We start from the raw sequence: 19,680 nt of genomic DNA on the forward strand, positions 1-19,680 counted from the left end.
TGAACTGAAGAAGGATTTTCTGCTACCTGCCCTGAAAGTGAGCGCTGACGGGCCTGCCTTGGAAAAAAAACATTTGTTAGCTCTGCCTCCTGATCCCAGAGCTGCCTTGGTTCACCAAGTGGCAAGGACAACCTGCTCCTTAGCACGCAGAGAGGCGTCCTTTTTCGCTACCCAAATCGAAAATTTGGGAGCCGACCTTTGCACGGCGCAACGTTCCGCAAACCCGGATGAATTTGGCAGCGAGGTTGGGTGGGGTGGGGGAGTCAAACAGAAACAATTTTATTTTTGCAAAAATTTAAGACAGCTTCCAATCGGTTACAAACGGTCGGCACGTTGAGACGCTTGGTGTTTGGAGTAAGTCCGTGGGGGTCAGGGTAGTGGAGGGGCTTTTAATTTTTTTTGGTCTAAAGCGGGGCAGATCGCCCGGAGGGGCAGGCACGGCGATTTATTTGCAAGCACCCGGCAGGCGCTTTTGTCTGTGCAGAGTCCTTCGGCCCCTGGGGGGCTTCGTCAGAGGGGTGGCACCTACAAGAGAAGAGGCAGAATGAAGACATCAGAAGGGCTTTGCTGGGTCAAGGCAATCATGGCCCATTTTGGCCAAGATCCTGGGTCTCTCCCTCTTTTTTTCCTTTTTTTTATTGTTGCAGCAAGAGAAGAGAAAACACAAATACCAAATTACCGTATTTTTTGCTCTATAAGACTCACTTTTTCCCTCCTAAAAAGTAAGGGGAAATGTGTGTGCGTCTTATGGAGCGAATGCAGGCTGCGCAGCTATCCCAGAAGCCAGAACAGCAAGAGGGGTTGCTGCTTTCACTGCGCAGCGATCCCTCTTGCTGTTCTGGCTTCTGAGATTCAGAATATTTTTTTTCTTATTTTCCTCCTCCAAAAACTAGGTGCGTCTTATGGTCAGGTGCATCTTATAGAGCGAAAAATATGTTAGGTGCGTCTTGTGGTCTGGTGCGTCTTATAGAGCGAAAAATACGGTGCACACAGGGATAACTATAGGCACAGAATTTTCTTAACAAACAATAAAACATAAATTGGTCTTCACACTAAAGACCCAACCTCCCATCTATTCCATATTTCAATTTCATATTATTAACAATACACACGTATATCATAATTAAACTTTTTCTTAATATATCTTAATTAATCTTAATAATCTGTCTTGCAACTATTACAATACTGAAGTTCCTCGAATGCTGCAACAGAGTTTGAACTACTATATTTATATTTCAGATATTCTTTGAAAACCTCCCGTTTTGAAGCAAATTCCTGGTTTTATTTATTCTCCCCCCCCCCCCCCGATAGACCGCCTGATTCGGCATATTCTGTCAGCTTTCGAATCCTGGTTCTCACAGTGCCCAACGCCAAACCCGCGAGCAGGATCCGAGTGCGAGAGCAGCTCTCCCCCTACTCCCTGGTTTCCAGCAACTGGCATTCAGAAGCATTATGTCATGGTTAGCAGCCATCAATAGCCCTCTCTGTAAATCTACCCATTGCTCTGCCTCTGACCATGAAGGCATGGCGAGTAGCCAATTGCAACCCTCTCCTCCAAGAATTTGCCCAATCCTCTTTTAAAGCTTCCTGTGGCAGGGAGTTCCGCAGTTTAATAGCAGGTCTGCTGCTTCTGGGCCTGGAAAGAGCATATAGCAGCTATTGATGATGATGATGATTTTGATGATGATGATGATAATTTATACCCCGCCCATCTGGCTGGGTTTCCCCAGCCACTCTGGGCAGCTTCCAACAGAACACTAAAAATCAATAACCTATTAAACATTAAAAGCTTCCCTAAGCAGGGCTGCCTTCAGATGTCTTCTGAATGTCAGGTAGTTGTTTATCTCTTTGACATCTGGTGGGAGGGCGTTCCACAGGGAGGGAGCCACCACTGAGAAGGCCCTGTGCCTGATTCCCTGTAACTTCACTTCCAGGGAGGGAACCGCCAGAAGGCCCTCAGAGCTGGACCTCAGTGTCCGGGCTGAACGATGGGGGTGGAGACGCTCCTTCAGGTCTACTGGGCCTTTGAGGCCGTTTAGGGCTTTCAAGGTCAGCACCAACACTTTGAATTGTGCTCGGAAATGTACTGGGATCCAGTGTAGGTCTTTCAGGACCAGTGTTATATGGTTTCGGCGGCCGCTCCCAGTCACCAGTCTAGCTGCCGTATTCTGGATAGCCTCCTCCGCAAAGGATTTGTCGAATTTTTATGAACTACCCAACGTGGTGGCGCTCAGTACAGCTTGCGGGAGCGAATCCCATCGTTTAAATCACATGCCTGATCCAGCAGGGCTCTTTTCCGGCATTTATTTGTCCCTACTCTGTTTCCTGCTCTTTAACCAGCAACTGGTTTTGTAATAATAATAATAATAATAATAATAATAATAATAATAATAAATATTTTTATTTATACCCCGCCCTCCCCGGCCAGAGCTGGGCTCAGGGCGGCTAACACCAGTAAAATTACAATAAAAACATAATAGTGGGGGGGGGGGGGGAGGGAAAGGGGAAAAAAAACCAATTTAAAATACTGGGTTAAAATACAATTTAAAATGCAGCCTCATTTTAAAAGCAGCCCATAGATCAAGACCATAAGGGGAGGGAAACATAAGGGTCAGACTGAGTCCAAACCAAAGGCCAGGCGGAACAGCTCCGTCTTGCAGGCCCTGCGGAAAGATGTCAAGTCCCGCAGTAAGAGGACCCCCTCCTCTTATTTCCTGACAGCTAAATCTGCGCAGGAATCTCTGGCTTTTCGGAAGGCCAAATATACAAGGTCTATGCAGAGAATTCCTGAAACAATCCAGAGTTGGGGGGTGAGGTGGCCAAGTTTGCCAAGGATCCCAAACTGTCCAGGGGTGCTGAAATGAAAAAGGGATTGTGAAGGGCTCCGAATCGAGCGAATGGAAGGTGAATTGGCAAGTGCAATCCAATGTAAATGAGAGTAAAGTGATGCAGATTGGGGTCTGAACTGGAGGTGAACCAGGAAGAAGACCTTGGGAGTCCTAGTGAAAAGCTGTCAATCCAGTGTGCAGCAGCTGTGAAAAATGCGAATTCTATGCTAGGAAAGGAGCTGAAAACAGCTGCCGCCATCATAATTTTTAGCCTTACCAAAATTGACATACATCTGGAAAGTTCTGCCCACCTATGATCCTCCTTCGGAGACTTGAGCCTGCGTTCCCGAACCCTCAGCCCTGTTCCTTTTCCCTGGCAAGTTCCCATTGCCAAACCCTCGTATTTATGGGATCGCCTCTCCTGGTCTGCCCCGCAGAGGACCTTAAGGTCCATGAATAATCATAGCTTAAAGGTCCCGGGCCCTAAGGAAGTCAGACTATCCTCCACTAGGGACAGGGCCTTCTCAGTGGTGGCTCCGACCTGGTGGAATGCTCTGTCCCAGGAGACCAGGGCCCTGCAGGATTTAACCTCCTTCTGTCGGGCCTGTAAGACAGAGCTATTCCGCCTGGCCTTTAATCTGAATTTAGCCTGATCTTTTATTTCCCTTCCCTTCCCTCCCCCTCACCTTTTTATGAAGATCACCCGCTCTGAGACCCCACAGCTAATTCTCCCCTGGCCTCCTCGCTGGCCCAAGTAGGACCAATGCAGCCAGCTAGCCCTTATGCTTATTTCCCCTAAATTGATTTTTGAATTTTATTGTTATTCATGTTTTTATACTATATTTTATGCTGCTTTTATAATTAAGAGTTTTAAATTTGTTGTTAGCCGCCCTGAGCCCGGTTTTTGAACCAGGAAGGGCGGGATATAAATATTATTATTATTATTGAGTCATGAAGTTGGAAGGGACCCCAAGGGTCATCCAGCTAAAGACAAAAGATTGTCTGCGGATGGGAGATGTGAAGGCAGGAGTGGTCCCAGGTGAGGGAGTTCCACCTGCCACACACGCATCCTGGTGAATCACCTTCCTGAATTGGATGGGGAAGAGCAACAGTTGTCGAAAAGGAAGTGTATACAGTGGTACCTCGGGTTACATACGCTTCAGGTTACAGACTCCGCTCACCCAGAAATAGTGCTTCAGGTTAAGAACTTTGCTTCAGGATGAGAACAGAAATTGTGCTCCGGCGGCGCGGCGGCAGCAGGAGGCCCCATTAGCTAAAGTGGTGCTTCAGGTTAAGAACAGTTTCAGGTTAAGAACGGACCTCCGGAATGAATTAAGTACTTAAGCCGAGGTACCAGTGTATTCATACGTGACATAGTTAATGGAGGGGACCCACAGCCGCAAACTCTTGAGGCGTTAAAAGGGCATTTGATAAATTTATGGAGGAGGAGGAGGTGCAAAAGGTCTACAGGTGATTGTAGCTAAATTTTACCTCCAAGCCCAGAGGCAGTCTACCTGGAGGTAACAGCTGCCAGAGGGGGACATATGGTGGAGAATGGATATTTGTCAGCTGTCCAGAGACAAATGATCCTATTTGTCGGTTGTCCAGAGACATGGTCAGCAACAGGATTCTGTTTAAAGCATATATAATCGCAACAGTACAAACGCAGCACGTAGAAATAATCCAATCAAAGTTCATATGTACAACGTAACAGAGTGGTAGCGAGGACCGTCAAGCCGTCCGTTCAAAACAGAGATCTAAGGACAGTCTTCACAATAGTTCCAACAGAAGACGTCTCAAAAGCTTCCAAAGTAAAGTCTCTCAACAGTCTTTCAAAAGTTTCAACGGAAGACGTCTCAAAAACCTCAAAAGGAAAGTGTCTCCAAATGATGCCACTGTTTCATAATAGTCTTCATCAGTCTTCACCACTCTGTTACATTGTACATATGAACTTAGATTGGCTTATTCCTATACAGTGGTACCTCAGGTTACAGACGCTTCAGGTTACAGACTCCGCTAACCCAGAAATAATACCTTTGGTTAAGAACTTTGCTTCAGGATGAGAACAGAAATCGTGCTCGGGTGGCGCAGCGGCAGCAGGAGGCCCCATTAGCTAAAGTGGTGCTTCAGGTTAAGAACAGTTTCAGGTTAAGTACGGACCTCCGGAACCAATTAAGTACTTAACCTGAGGTACCACTGTAATTTGAATGATAGGTAAAGGTAAAGGGACCCCTGACCATTAGGTCCAGTCGTGGCCGACTCTGGGGTTGGGGCGCTCATCTCGCTCTATAGGCCGAGGGAGCCGGCGTCCAGCTTCCGGGTCATGTGGCCAGCATGACTAAGCCGCTTCTGGCGAACCAGAGCAGCGCACGGAAACGCTGTTTACCTTCCTGCCAGAGTGGTACCTATTTATCTACTTGCACTTTGACGTGCTTTCGAACTGCTAGGTTGGCAGGAGCAGGGACCGAGCAACGGGAGCTCACCCCGTCAAGGGGATTCGAACCACCAACCTTCTGATCGGCAACCCCATGGCTCTGTGGTTTAACCCACAGCGCCACCCATCATTCTATTATATATTCTCTACTATTTATTAGCCAAGTGTTGTGCTTGTATTGTTGTGATTGGTTCTTAAAGCATAATTCAAACACATTCCACTCCCCAATGCAAGAATCCTTGGAAGAAGAAGAGGAGGAGGAGTTTGGATTTGATATCCTGCTTCATCACTACCCGAAGGAGTCTCAGAGCGGCTAACATTCTCCTTTCCCTTCCTCCCCCACAACAAACACCCTGTGAGGTGAGTGGGGCTGAGAGACTTCAAATAAGTGTGACTGGCCCAAAGTCACCCATCAGCTGCATGTGGAGGAGCGGAGACGCGAACCCGGTTCCCCAGATTACGGGACTACCGCTCTTAACCACTACACCACGCTGGGAGCTGTAGTTTGTTAGGGGTGCTGGGAGTTGTAGCTTGTGAGGGGCAAAACTATTGTCCCCAGGATTATTTGGAGCAGCGGTTCTCAACCTGTTTGTTCCCAGATGTTGTTGGACTACAACTCCCATCACCCCTAGCTAGCAAGGCCAGAGCTCAGGGATGATGGGAGTTGTAGTCCAACAACATCTGGGGACCCGCAGGTTGAGAACCACTGATTTGGAGGAAGCAATGTGGTTCACATGGCAAGGATTCCTGCTTTGCCGTGGGTTGGACTAGATTACCCTCAGGCTCCCTTCCCACTCAAGAATTCCACGATTCTGCGCCTGGAGTCCATGAAAATCTGGAATCGATCCGAAAGGGATTCTTCTTCCAATAATAATAATTGATACTCCACCCATCTGGCTGGGTCTCCCCAGCCACTCTGGGCAGCTTCCAACAGAATATTAAAATACAATCGTCTATTAAACATTAAAAGCATCCCTGAACAGGGCTGCCTTCAGATGTCTTCTAAAAGTCCGGTAGTTGTTTTTCTCTTTGACATCTGGTGGGCAACCTCATAGGGACTAGTCACTTGAGTAGGCATGCTATCCCCAGTCCAGCACCTGGAGGTGCCGAGAGAGGGGGCCTCTGAGCTACAGACCCTGCCCGTTCCCTCTCCCCAACCCCTTTTTCTCCACGCCCAGGCTTACCGTTAGCACCCAAGGCCGCTGAGGGTCCCGATCCGGTCCAGCTTGATGCCAAAGCACCCTTGCTGGGCCATCTTCTTGGCTCGCCCCCGGAACCTCTTCTGGGTGCTCACAAAGTCTTTCAGGAAGTGGATAAAGGCGCGCTCCCCTGAGGAGGGGGCTGGGGGGCCGGGGGCATCGTGGAGGGAGCGCTGGCCGTGTAGGATCTGGGAGAGTGGCGGCGGGTGGTCTCCTTCGTTGGCCGACAGCAAGGTGGCTAGGTCTTCCCCAAGGATCTCCAGCAAGGACTGAAGAGGGAAGGAGACAGAGAGGAGAAATTTAGCCCCCCCCAAAACACTCACCCCATAAGTAGGACCCTGTGCCCCACTCCCAAAATTCGTACCCACCAGCAATTCAATGTGCTATTTTAGATCTCCGGAAAAAAATTGGTGCATTGGAATGCTTTCGAAGATGTGGGGTCTTTGACAGAGAAGGGGGGGTCTGAGACAGAAGTGGGGTGTTCCTGGGGTCTTCTACTTACCTGGGTTGAGTGGACAGGGGTCTGGGAGGCCAGGGGCAGGAGGAAGAGGAAGAGGGAGGCAGGCAAGACCTTCATCCTTCACCCCAAAACAAGCCAGCGAGTTTCTCCTTTGGGATGTGGGTCGGGTGGGCTGCCTTGACCCCCCCAGGGGCGAGCGGAAGGATGGCTTGGGTGCGTCTGGCCTGCCTGTCCCCACAGCTGCCATTCTTATAGGGTTGCCCGGACCACCCACCCCATCTCCCCGGGCAACAGGGGCCACCCCCTGCTGGCAAGGCCGAGGGAGACAAGGGGGGTGTCCTCCTGGGACGGGGACTGGAGGGGGGCTTTTGTCCCCCAGTGAAAGGCATGTGTTGCCCAGGGGACGGGTTACGGGAAGGGGGGGGAGGTGGAGAAAGGGCAGGGAGTGGGGGCTGGCTGGCTGGCTGGCTGGTGGGAAGGAGGGAAGGAAGGAAGGAAGGAAGGAAGGAAGGAAGGAAGGAAGGAAGGAAGGAAGGAAGGACGGGCGGCCTGGATAGGTAGAGAAGCAGCAAAGGGTTAGAATCATGGAAGAGTCAAAGGCACCCCAGAGGTCATCCAGCCCAACCCCCTGAGGCAGGGTTGTCTGGAAACACAGAACAGGAAATAAACCTCATAATGGGAAAACGCAAGAAATTTATTGGATAATAACATCAAAATGAATTAAAAATGTATATTAGGACTATTGTCGAACAATATTTATAAAGGAATATAAACCGATGACAGGGACGCGGGTGGCGCTGTGGGTTAAACCACAGAGCCTAGGACTTGCCGATCAGAAGGTCGGCAGTTCGAATCCCCGCGACGGGGTGAGTTCCCGTTGCTCAGTCCCTGCTCCTGCCAACCTAGCAGTTCGAAAGCACGTCAAAGTGCAAGTAGATAAATAGGTACCGCTCCGGCGGGAAGGTAAACGGTGTTTCCGTGCGGCGCTCATCTCGCTTTATTGGCCGAGGGAGCCAGCGTTCAGCTGGTCATGTGGCCAGCAGGACTAAGCCGCTTCTGGCGAACCAGAGCAGCGCACGGAAACGCCGTTTACCTTCCCGCCGGAGTGGTACCTATTTATCTACTCACACTGGCGTGCTTTCGGACTGCTAGGTTGGCAGGAGCAGGGACCGAGCAACGGGAGCTCACCCTGTCACAGGGTCCCTTTACCTTTAGGGGTTTGACCATCTTGTGGGAGGGAGTTCCACAGGTCAAAAATGCGCTGGAAGGGCTTGCTTTCTTCTGTTCTGAATCTCCCAACAGTTCGGCTTATGAAGGCTGGAGGTTCTCGCTACACCCCCAACCAACAGCTTTCTCTCTCCCCCCCACCACAGCCTCTTCCCAACACCTCCGTCATCCCGTAAGCCCCCCTTCCCGCGAAATCCATCATCCCAAGCAGAAACCTGGGATTGCCAAGGAAACCTCCTCCTCCTCCTCCCTCTCCCCTCTGCCTCCCAGGGGTCTGAGAAAAGGCCTAGCTGATTCTTGCTGCTCTCTAGGGAGGTTTCCCCAGAGACCGGCAAAAGTCACCCAGGGGCCCTGCCATTCTCCTCCTCCGTGTTATTCAGGGATGGAGGACAGGAGGCAGGGTGGGGAGGTGAAGGGAGACGGGGGATCTGGGTAGGGGGTCTTTCCCCTGTAGGGGGCGCAAATTGAGCAGAGGAGCAGGTGGGATTTTTGCAGGATTTTCAGGCAGGCGACAAGCCGCAAACGGAAAGGCGGCCGCAAATTCCTCCGCAGCTGTTGAACCCCTGCAAAGGCCTATGCAGTCGAAGAACGTATTGGAAAATTTATAGAGAAAGGTTTCTTGTTTTGAGCGCATTTGATTGTGAGATAAAACATATGCGAAGGGACTTGACAGGAAGTCAAAACTGAAGAAAAGATTTTGTAAGATCAAAGGGGGGAAAGTATTTACTTTCATTGTTATCATTTTGTGTGTGTGTGTCTGTACATATGTGTTTTTGCATGGAATGTGTGTTTTTGCATGGAATGTTTGGGAGGAAACAAGATGGTGTAGCAGGAACCCCCCCACCCCAATCATTCTGCTTGTACAAACTTCACACACACACACACTCACACACTACATACGCCACATTTCTGTTATAAATTCATAGAAAATCAACCATACATTGGATTTGCATTGTTCCATTTTTATTTTACTCCATATGACAAGAACTAACAAAAGGGGAGGGGGGGTTTGACCCTGGTCAGCCAAAATCCCTTCACTGTCTCAGCACATCTGCAGGAGCCCTGCCCAGATGATCCCAGACAGAAGACAATCAAGACCACAAAGAACTTGCATATGGGAGTGGATTCAGCATGGACTGGAACAAAGGACAATGATCAGATCTTCCCTCAGGGGGCAGGAAACTGCAAACTCCCCTTTGTCTCCTGGAAGTGACTCATGGGGAGGGGGGAGAGGAGGAACCAGCCAGGTGACAGGACACTCAGGTTACCACCGCAACTCCTCCCTCAACCCCTCCTTTCTGGGGGTGGGCTTGACCTAGAGGAGGGGAATTTCAAAAGTTTTTATAAGACCTTGCACACTATTTTTCTGGGTCTTTCCTCTCTCCTGCAAATGAGGGGAACACCCTGATGCATCAGTTCAATAAAAGCCAAGCCCACAGGCTGCTGTTTTGCTCCAAGTTATCCTGGTTGGTGTCTTTGTTTTGTCCAAGGGAGCCCTCGGATTTTTCCTGCAACAATGGTAAATAACAAATAAACTAAATATTGATGTGTGTAATTTTTATTTCTCAATTATATTTAGTGGTAGTATGGTTGTAATGTTTTTTTGTAACATAAAATCATTCAATAACGAACTGTCCGGCCAGAGCGGCACATGCTCTGGTTATCTCCCGCTTGGACTACTGCAACGCGCTCTACATGGGCCTACCTTTGAAGGTGACCCGGAAACTGCAACTAATGCAGAATGCGGCAGCTAGATTGGTGACTGGGACCACATAACACCGGTTCTGAGAGATCTGCATTGGCTCCCAGTACATTTCCGAGCACAATTCAAAGTGTTGGTGCTGACCTTGAAAGCCCTAAATGGCCTCAAAGGCCCAGTAGACCTGAAGAAGCGTCTCCACCCCCATCGTCCAGCTCAGACACTGAGGTCCAGCTCTGAGGGCCTTCTGGCGGTTCCCTCCCTGCAAGAAGTGAGGTTACAGGGAACCAGGCAGATGGCCTTCTCGGTAGTGGCACCCGCCCTGTGGAACGCCCTCCCACCAGATGTCAAGGAAATAAGCAGTTATCCTATCTTTAAAAGACATCTGAAGGCAGCCCTGTTTAGGGAAGCTTATAATATTTAATGCTGTATTGTTTTTAACACTTGATTGGAAGCCGCCCAGAGTGGCCGGGGAAACTCAGCCAGATGGGCAGGGTATAAATAATAAATTATTATTATTATTTATCAATTCCTCCATCCAAGTTTGTTTATAAAGCTGTTGAACAGCAACAGGCCTGGGACAGGATTCTGCAGCACCAAACCTGCCTCTGTTCTGGGTTCAGACATTGAACCAGCTACAGGTAGACCTGAGTGCTTGCAAATTTGAATGCCTCAACCTTTCTCCTCCGAAGGAGAGAGTGGCGGCTGTGAAGACAGCAGCCGTGGGGTTTTCAATTAGCCAAAGAAGTGGAGGTTTTTCCACAGGGTCGAGGCGGGAGCTCGCACACCCGGGACGTCGCTGGGGAGAATGGCGCTCCTCCCCTACCATTGTGCCTCTTAATTAATGGCCCCGCATCAGCCAGGATTAAGCGGCCCAGGCAGCTAATTAAAAAGGGAGGCTTAATGCTTGTTAAGGCGCACTGAGGGCCTGCCTTGGACGCGGTGCTTTGTGCGGCCGTCATGCGCAACAGTAGAGGCAGGGCCCACATCGCCACCCCTCAGCCCCGCGAAAGAGGGGGCCTCCCCACTTCAGGATCGGGGCTTAGCTGAGCAGATGGGCATTCCTGAGGGAGACGAGATGGGTGCCCCAGCAACGGGTGTCGCACAAGGGATAGCAGTGGGCCCAGCTAGCATCACTGCCCTCGCCAAAGGCCTCCTGCACCCCATGTAAAGGTAAAGGGACCCCTGACCGTTAGGTCCAGTCATGGCCGACTCTGGGGTTGCGGCGCTCATCTCGCTTAATTGGCCAAGGGAGCCGGCGTACAGCTTCCGGGTCATGTGGCCAGCAGGACTAAGCCGCTTCTGGCGAGCCAGAGCAGCGCATGGAAACGCCGTTTACCTTCCCGCCAGAGTGGTACCTATTTATCTACTTGCACTTTGACGTGCTTTCAAACTGCTAGGTGGGCAGGAGCTGGGACAGAGCAACGGGAGCTCACTCCGTCACGGGGATTCGAACCACCAACCTTCTGATCGGCAAGTCCTAGGCTCTGTGGTTTAACCCACAGCGCCACCCGCATCCTATGGACCCCATGTACCCAGAGGGAATTCTGTGGGTGCAGCCTCTTCGCCCCCCCCAGCCTCTCGCAGCCCCACATGCTCTCACACATTTCACCAGCCGTTCTGCGGGAGAAGACCCACGGAATGGAAGAACTGTGGGGTTGCAGGGGACCCCCTGCAAAGGAAAAATCACAGCTGAATAATCAGTCACCCCAACCTCTGTTTGAAAACCTCTGAAATAAGAAAAATGAAGGTCTTGTATATATAATAAATGTTCATAAATGTACCAACCAAGGACGTACATAGATATGTGGACCGCATGTCTGGAGCAGCACGGGAAGACCGCTCTGAAACCATTTTGACTCCCAAACTGACCAAATGTTTTCTCTGCAAGGAGGGAGGGGGTGAGGGAACCTTCCCATTGTCTCAGGAATTGGGAAATCGCCATCTCAAAGGAATGGGCGGACTACCAGGAAAGGCAATTAGATGAGGCATTATCAGATAACCTGGCAGACAGGGTAAAAACAAGGCGCTCGGATTTCTGTTGTAGACTGCCTTTTCTGTGATGTAGGTATGATGTTTGTGGGGGGTGGTCTTCGACTCCAGGGCAGGGAATTTAAAATGTCTATATAAGGGCAGGCACACCTTTGTTCTGGGCCCTCCTCCGTCCTCCTGCGTGTGAGGGGAGCACCTTGTTGCAACAGATCAATAAAGATCAGGCTTACTAGTTGCTTTGCTTTTCAATATTCCCTGGTTGGCCTCTGTTCTTTTCTCTGACCGATGGAGAACCTACAAAGGACTCTAGAAGGGCTCTTGTGTCCCCCATAAGGGAAGAAGGGCAGATTTTCGTTTACAACACCTCCGACGAAGGAGAGGACGCCACCTTCTGAGATCATGGAATTGCAGAGTTGGGAGAGACTCTCCAGAGGTCATCTAGTCCAACCCCCTGCAATGCAGGAATTGCAGTTGAAGAATCCTCTGACAGATGGCCACCCAACCTCTGTTTAAAAGAGAGTCCACCATGTTCCATGCGGAAGAAGTCCCCAACTCACCAAGGCTTTGTGACCCACCAGCTACCCTCCATTCAGCCGGCTGGTCAAAGCTGTTCCCGGGGTGTGGCCAAGCCAGCGGCCCTGACCTCGTCTAGTGGCAGCCAGTTCCACAGGTGAATTTCACAGAGTAATATCCCACTGGGCCCATCACCTCCTGGCAAATAGAAGGGGAAGAAATTGAGGCAGTGAGAGATTTTACTTTCTTGGGCTCCATGATCAATGCAGATGGTGACAGCAGCCACGAAATTCAAAGACGCCTGCTTCTTGGGAGAAAAGCAATGACAAACCTAGACAGCATCTTAAAATGCAGAGACATCACCTTGCCAACAAAGGTCCGTATGGTTAAAGCCATGGTTTTCCCAGTAGTGATGTATGGAAGCGAGAGCTGGACCATCAAGAAGGCTGATCGCTGAAGAATGGATGCTTTTGAATTCTGGTGCTGGAGGAGACTCTGGAGAGTCCCATGGATTGCAAGAAGATCCAACCTCTCCATTCTGAAGGAAATCAGCCCTGAGTGCTCACTGGAGGGACAGATCCTGAAGCTGAGGCTCCAAGACTTCATGAGAAAAGAAGACTCCCTGGAAAAGACCCTGATGTTGGGAAAGATGGAAGGCACAAGGAGAAGGGGACGACAGAGGACGAGATGGTGGGACAGTGTTCTCGAAGCTACCAGCATGAGTTTGACCAAACTGCAGGAGGCAGTGGAAGACAGGAGGGCCTGGCGTGCTCTGGTCCAGGGGGTCACGAAGAGTCGGACACGACTAAACGACTAAACAACAACAACAACAAAATATCCCAAGCAGGGCTTGGGGGTGGGCTTGCATGGAAGGGGCTTGGGAACAAGGGTCCTTTCCTTTGGGATTTCAAGCACTTTTCCAGTCACACCGGGGGGGGGGGGGGAGAGAGACAAAGGAAAGGCTGCGCATGACGCAGTCTGCCCAAGAAGGGTGTCTCGAGGACACAACTCATCCCCCTGCCTCCACCCCCAGCTCTCTGTGGCCGCTTGAAGGCTAAAAATAAATACTTTGACCCCCGCATCTTCACAACCTCTGTGGCGGTGAATGGGGATCCTTGCAGAAGGGGGCAGCAGGGGGCATTCCTGGCCCAGACCTGGGTGGTTCCCCTGCCAACCAAGGCATTCAGGCTTCACTGGGTTGGCGTCATCGGAGGCTTCTTCCTAAATGGGAGTTTGGGGGTGAAAGGCCTCATTGATCCCATCGCTCTGTCCCCCGTCCCCATTTTTCTTCCCTTCCTGCCTGATGGAGAACAGAGAAGTCTGGGTTCGTGGGACCCACCGAGGGGGGGAGAGCAACCTCCATCACTCCGACAGGCTTGTTTTTAATATTTGGACACGAGTGCCTGGTGTCACGTAACGCCACGACGCAGTGTGGCTGGTTGTGGCCGCATGGTTGCGCACAGCGATATCGTTTCCTGTTTGTGGAAGACGCAGCGAGGCGATGAGGTGGCAGAAGCAATAATAATGCCGTGGTACCTCGGGTTAAGTTCTTAACTCGTTCTGGAGGTCCGTACTTAACCTGAAACTGTTCTTAACCTGAAGCACCACTTTAGCTAATGGGGCCTCCCGCTGCCGCCGCACATGGACTGCAAGAAGATCCAACCTCTCCATTCTGAAGGAAAGCAGCCCTGAGTGCTCCCCGGAAGGACAGATCCTGAAGCTGAGGCTCCAAGACTTTGGCCACCTCAGGAGAAGAGAAGACTCCCTGGAAAAGACCCTGATGTTGGGAAAGATGGAGGGCGCAAGGAGAAGGGGACGACAGAGGACGAGATGGTGGGACAGTGTTCTCGAAGCTACCAGCGTCAGTTTGACCAAACTGCAGGAGGCAGTGGAAGACAGGAGTACCTGGCGTGCTCTGGTCCAGGGGGTCACAAAGAGTCAGACACGACCAAACAACTAAACAACAACAACAAATTACCGTATTTTTCGCTCTATAAGACGCACCAGACCACAAGACGCACCTAGTTTTTGGAGGAGGAAAACAGGGGAAAAAATATTCTGAATCTCAGAAGCCAGAACAGCAAGAGTGAAAGCAGTGAAAGCAGCGATCTCTCTTGCTGTTCTGACTTCTGGGATAGCTGCGCAGCCTGCATTCGCTCCATAAGACACACGCACATTTCCCCTTACTTTTTAGGAGGGAAAAAGTGAGTCTTATGGAGCAAAAAATATGGTATTACATGGGATCAGACAAATTCATGGCAGACAGGGCTATCAATAGCTATAGCCTGCCTCCACAGTTGGAGGCAGCCATTCTTCTGGATAGCAGCTGCTGGAAACTGCAAGAGAGGAGAGTGTAGCTCTTGTGTTTGAATCTGCTTGCAGGTTATCCCATAATGGGCATCTCGTTGGCCACTTTGAGAACAGGATGCTGGTCCAGAGGGGCCGTGGGCCTGATCCACCAGGGCTCTTCTTACGTTCTGACATGTGAACCTATGAAGAGACCTGCTAGATCACACCGCAGGCTTATGAACCAGCTCAGCATCCTGTTCCCACAATGACCAACCTGATCCCTGTGGCAAGCTCACAGTTTGTGACGAATCCTCTGACGAGCATCAATGAATCAAGTGCAAAGGCCTTCAAAAAAAAAGAAGAGGAGGCATTGGAAGACACAAGATCTACCCACCCGGGAAGAGTGGCAGATGAAGCTGATGGACTACATGGAATTGGCGGAAATGACTGGCAGAATCCGAGACCAGGGAGAAGAGTCGGTGGAAGAAGATTGGAAGAAATTTAAAGTATATTTACAGAAATATTGGAAAATTAATGAATGTTAGAAGGATGCTGGAATAAAGTTATAAGGCTTTAGCAGAAATGTTATAAAGAATCAAGTAAAAGTAGATTGTTAGTGGACCAAAGTGGAAAATTTATGGTTAGACTGTCTTAAGTTAAATTTTAGAACGAAAATTGAGAAAGATGGAAAGGACTTGCTGAAATAGCTAATTGAACTAGAATACAAAAAAGGGAGGTGTGAGGAGGTCGATGAAACAAGTATATGAAAGGTAAAGATGCGGAAAGGTTGGATGCGTTTTTAAATGTTTTTGTTTTGTTTTTTCGTTGTTTTACCGTATTGTTTTTTGTTCTTTCTTTTTGCTCTTTTTTGATGTATTGTAAGGTATTGTTTTGTTTTGTTTAATTTTCTATTGTTCTTTTCCTCTTTTCGTAACCTTTAAATTCTTAATAAATATCATTTTTTTAAAAAACAAAAACAAAAAAGAAGAGGAGGAAAAAAAGAAAAGAAAGGTTGCTTAAAAACCAGAAATCCCGGGAGCAAGGAGGGGGGTGACATGGAAGATGCCACATTCCTGCTCATTCTTGCCCCGCCCTGGCACTCTGCCTGGCTCCCTAAAATACCACCTGATTTACGGGCAGCGTTTAGGGGAAAGCCGTAAAGAGTTTTTACAGTAAGAAGGGACAAAAAAAAGGCGCAAGCGATCAGCCAAAGAGAAGGTCAAGCGGAGGTGCCTGGGCTCACATGCCAGCTGTCATGACTCTCTGCCAACCTGCCTCGGAGACCCGGCCGTGGAGAGAGAGGTGGTAGGATAGGGCACCGGGCTTTGGGGTGTGTCTGCCTCAGATGGGGAGCCCGTGATCGTGAAGCAAAGCTTGCATCCTGCAAAAGGCTGGAGACAGGCAGAACTCCTGGCTCCCATAACCCCTTCTGCATGCCATTCTCCTCCCATAAATCCCTGCAGTTCTGACCCTTTCTTCCCTCGTCTGTCGCAGAACGCCCCACTTCCCCTCAGCTCTGAGCCCAGAAATCCCAACTTCTGAATTCCTCCCTCTCTGCAACTGCATTCTCTGATCTCACTGGCAGGGACAGTGTAGGGTGAACCGAAGAGGTTCTTGACTGGAGGACGTCATAAGTGGCACTGGCTCGTAGGTTTTTTGGGAAAGGGATTAATTCTTCGCATTTCAGCAAGTTGCAGCTGCACTGAGGGCGACAACAAAGCAAGACCTACAAATACTATGAGCAAAATCCAAACTACAGTGGTACCTCAGGTTAAGTACTTAATTCGTTCCAGAGGTCCGTTCTTAACCTAAAACTGTTCTTCACCTGAAGCACCACTTTAGCTAATGGGGCCTCCCTCTGTTGCCGCACGATTTCTTTTCTCATCCTGAAGCAAAGTTCTTAACCCGAGGTAATATTTCTGGGTGAGCGGAGTCTGTAGCCTGAAGCATCTGTAACCCGAGGTACCACTGTACTTCTTCCAGTCTGGGAAAAGTGACAACGGCCATTCCCAAGCATCCCTGGGATTTTGGGACCTGAGATTCCTCAAACTCCTAAAGGGCCTGAGAAATGGGATATAAGGGCAACATCCTTTTCCCACTGGGGAAAACATCTTCTCCAAGATGGTGGCATAGATGGACTGCAGGCATTAACCCCCCCGTAGTAACACATCCTGTGACAATTTGTAAGAATAAGCTACAGCTTATACGTGGGTGGCGCTGTGGGTTAAACCACAGAGCCTAGGACTTGCCGATCAGAAGGTCAGCGGTTCAAATCCCCGCAACGGGGTGAGCTCCCGTTGCTCGGTCCCTGCTCCTGCCAACCTAGCAGTTCGAAAGCACAAAGTGCAAGTAGATAAATAGGCACTGCTCCGGCGGGAAGGTAAACGGCCTTTCCGTGCGCTGCTCTGGTTCGCCAGAAGCGGCTCAGTCCTGCTGGCCACATGACCCGGAAGCTGTACGCCGGCTCCCTCGGCCAATAAAGCGAGAGGAGCGCCGCAACCCTAGAGTCGGTCACGACTGGACCTAATGGTCAGGGGTCCTTTACCTTTACCTATCCTCCTCTCAGTGGCTGGTACAGAAACGTGGGCTTCCTAGATACCCACTCCCCTGTGATTGCAAGTCCCTCGGGGCAGAGACCTGCTGCCTTGTACCTTGCAAAACAGTTTGCATGTTGTTGCTGTTGTTCAGTCATTTAATCGTGCCCGACTCTTCGTGACGCCATGGACCAGAGCACGCCAGGCACTCCTGTCTTCCACTGCCTCCCGCAGTCTGGTTAAAATTTGCAAGTAAGGTGGCGCAATCATCCTTGTCAAAACAGCTTTTCTTCTGGAGAACCCAGGAGTGTGTGATATCAGCCCCTATCCCTAGTGGAAAGCTTTATTAGACACCTCCTTACTGCCCACTCCATCCTACCCCCCAAGCTTGCTTGCTCTAGTCACGAAAATTCACCTGATACAAAGCGCATCTTCAGTTGTCTTATTGCCTCCCTGTCTTCAGCGACAGCAACGTCATCCATGCCACATGTGAAGCAACAGTTTGGAAGAGGAACATAGGAAGAAGCTGTCCTTTGGTGCATCCAGCAAAATACTGCCAACACTCACAGCATACCATCCAACATAGGGACATCCTATTCAATAATATGGGACGTGGGTGGCGCTGTGGGTTAAACCACAGAGCCTAGGACTTGCCGATCGGAAGGTCGCCGGTTTGAATCCCCGCCACGGGGTGATCTCCCGTTGCTCGGTCCCTGCTCCTGCCAACCTAGCAGTTCAAAAGCACCTCAAAGTGCAAGTAGATAAATAGGTACCACTCCGGCGGGAAGGTAAACGGCGTTTCCATGCACTGCTCTGGTTCTCCAGAAGCGGCTTAGTCATGCTGGCCACATGACCTGGAAGCTGGACGCCGGCTCCCTCGGCCCGTAAAGCGAGATGAGCGCCGCAACCCCAGAGTCGGCTACGACTGGACCTGATGGTCAGGGGTCCCTTTACCTTTACTCAATAATAACAGTAATAGCAATAATAATAATAGCAATAATAATAATGTTATTATTTATATCCCACCCATTTGACTGGGTTGCCCCAGCCACTCTGGGTGGCCTCCAACATATAAAACACTAAACATTAAAAGCTTCCCTATACAGGGCCACCTTCAGATGTCTTCTAAAGGTTGTATAGTGACTTATCTCTTTGGCTTGAGGATCCAGCTTAAGTCCTGCTTGCAGGTTTACTGTTATGTACTAAGCTTGGAGGGACGCGGGTGGCGCTGTGGTCTAAACCACAGAGCCTAGGGCTTGCTGATCAGAAGGTCGGCGGTTCGAATCCCCGCGACGGGGTGAGCTCCCGTTGTTCGATCCCAGCTCCTGCCCACCTAGCAGTTTGAAAGCACCTCAAAGTGCAAGTAGATAAATAGGTACCACTCCGGCGGGAAGATAAACGCCGTTTCCGTGCGATGCTCTGGTTTGCCAGAAGCGGCTCAGTCCTGCTGGCCACATGACCCGGAAGCTGTATGCCAACTCCCTTGGCCAGTAAAGCGAGATGAGCGCCGCAACCCCAGAGTCGGCCATGACTGGACCTAACAGTCAGGGGTCCTTTAACTTTACCTTTTGTTCTACCAAGCTTGGATCTTAGAACAATAGGCAGGTAGGATCCTAGAATTCAACAACCTGATTGGCCTGCAGGAGCAGCCCAATCAGGCCCCAGGAGGAAGTCAAACAGCCTATTAGGCAGGTAGGATCCTAGAATGCAACAAGTGATTGGCCTGAGGGAGCAGCCCAATCAGGCTCCAGGATGGAAGCAGAATCAGCCAATCAGACGGGACCCATTGCGTAAATAATGTATATAAAGCCAGAGGTTTGGCGGGGTGGGAGGGGGGCAATTCATTCACTGTCTTACGAGCTGCAATAAAAAGCATGAAATCACTACACAACTCTTAATATATTTCATTTACCATAATGGTCTTCTGGCTGGCCACTGTGAGAACAGGATACTGGATCAGATGGACCCATTGGCCTGATTAGCAGGCTCTTCTTACGGTATAATAATAATAATAATAATAATAATAATAATAATAATAATTTTTTATTTATACCCCACTCATCTGTCTGACTGGGTTTCCTCAGCCACTCTGGGCGGCTCCCAACAGAATATTAAAAACACGATAAAACATCAAACTTTAAAAACTTCCCTAAACAGGGCTGCCTTCAGATGTCTTCTAAAAGTCAGATACTGTAGTTGTTTATTTCCTTGACATCTTCAGTCCTTAGCTGAATCTGGCCCAGGTTGCTCTCAGTGTTTTGCATGTCTATTCCAGGGGCCTAATCTGGCTCCTGTGGCAGTTTACTTCCTGGGGTAAAATCCTTTTAAAAAGACTCAATAACTTTGGGGTAAAATCCTTAAAAATGCTCAACAACTTCAATCCAAAAAAAAAAAAAGTCAACAACTTTGGCTGGCCCTATGGTCAGCCCCCACGGCCCTTCACTTCATCAAATCTGCCCTTCTTTGAAAAAAGTTTGGACACAACTGGAACTTTATACACCCAAG

The 19,680-nt window shown here is 49.8% G+C and overlaps 1 protein-coding gene across 1 annotated transcript; it reads right to left on the reverse strand.

Moving 5' to 3' along the window:
* Positions 1-255: 255 nt before the first annotated feature.
* LOC114581955 (C-type natriuretic peptide-like) lies at positions 256-7,356 on the reverse strand. The gene is made up of 3 exons (XM_028702686.2): positions 6,964-7,356; positions 6,447-6,730; positions 256-525 (listed from the first exon to the last, which is right to left on the reverse strand). The coding sequence occupies exons 1-2, from the start codon at positions 7,036-7,038 to the stop codon at positions 6,449-6,451; spliced, it is 357 nt and encodes a 118-aa protein (XP_028558519.2). The 5' UTR covers positions 7,039-7,356; the 3' UTR covers positions 256-525; positions 6,447-6,448.
* Between the last annotated feature and the right edge of the window lie 12,324 nt (positions 7,357-19,680).

This window comes from Podarcis muralis, chromosome 13 (assembly GCF_964188315.1).
Source record: "Podarcis muralis chromosome 13, rPodMur119.hap1.1, whole genome shotgun sequence".
In the NCBI taxonomy this organism is placed as follows: Eukaryota; Metazoa; Chordata; class Lepidosauria; order Squamata; family Lacertidae; genus Podarcis; species Podarcis muralis.

Coding starts and splice junctions, on each gene's coding strand:
- LOC114581955 (XM_028702686.2), bottom strand. CDS start 7,038: ATGAAGGTCTTGCCTGCCTCCCTCTTCCTCTTCCTCCTGCCCCTGGCC. Junction 6,731..6,963: donor CCCCTGTCCACTCAACCCAG/GTAAGTAGAAGA, acceptor TTCCCTCTTCAG/TCCTTGCTGGAGATCCTTGG.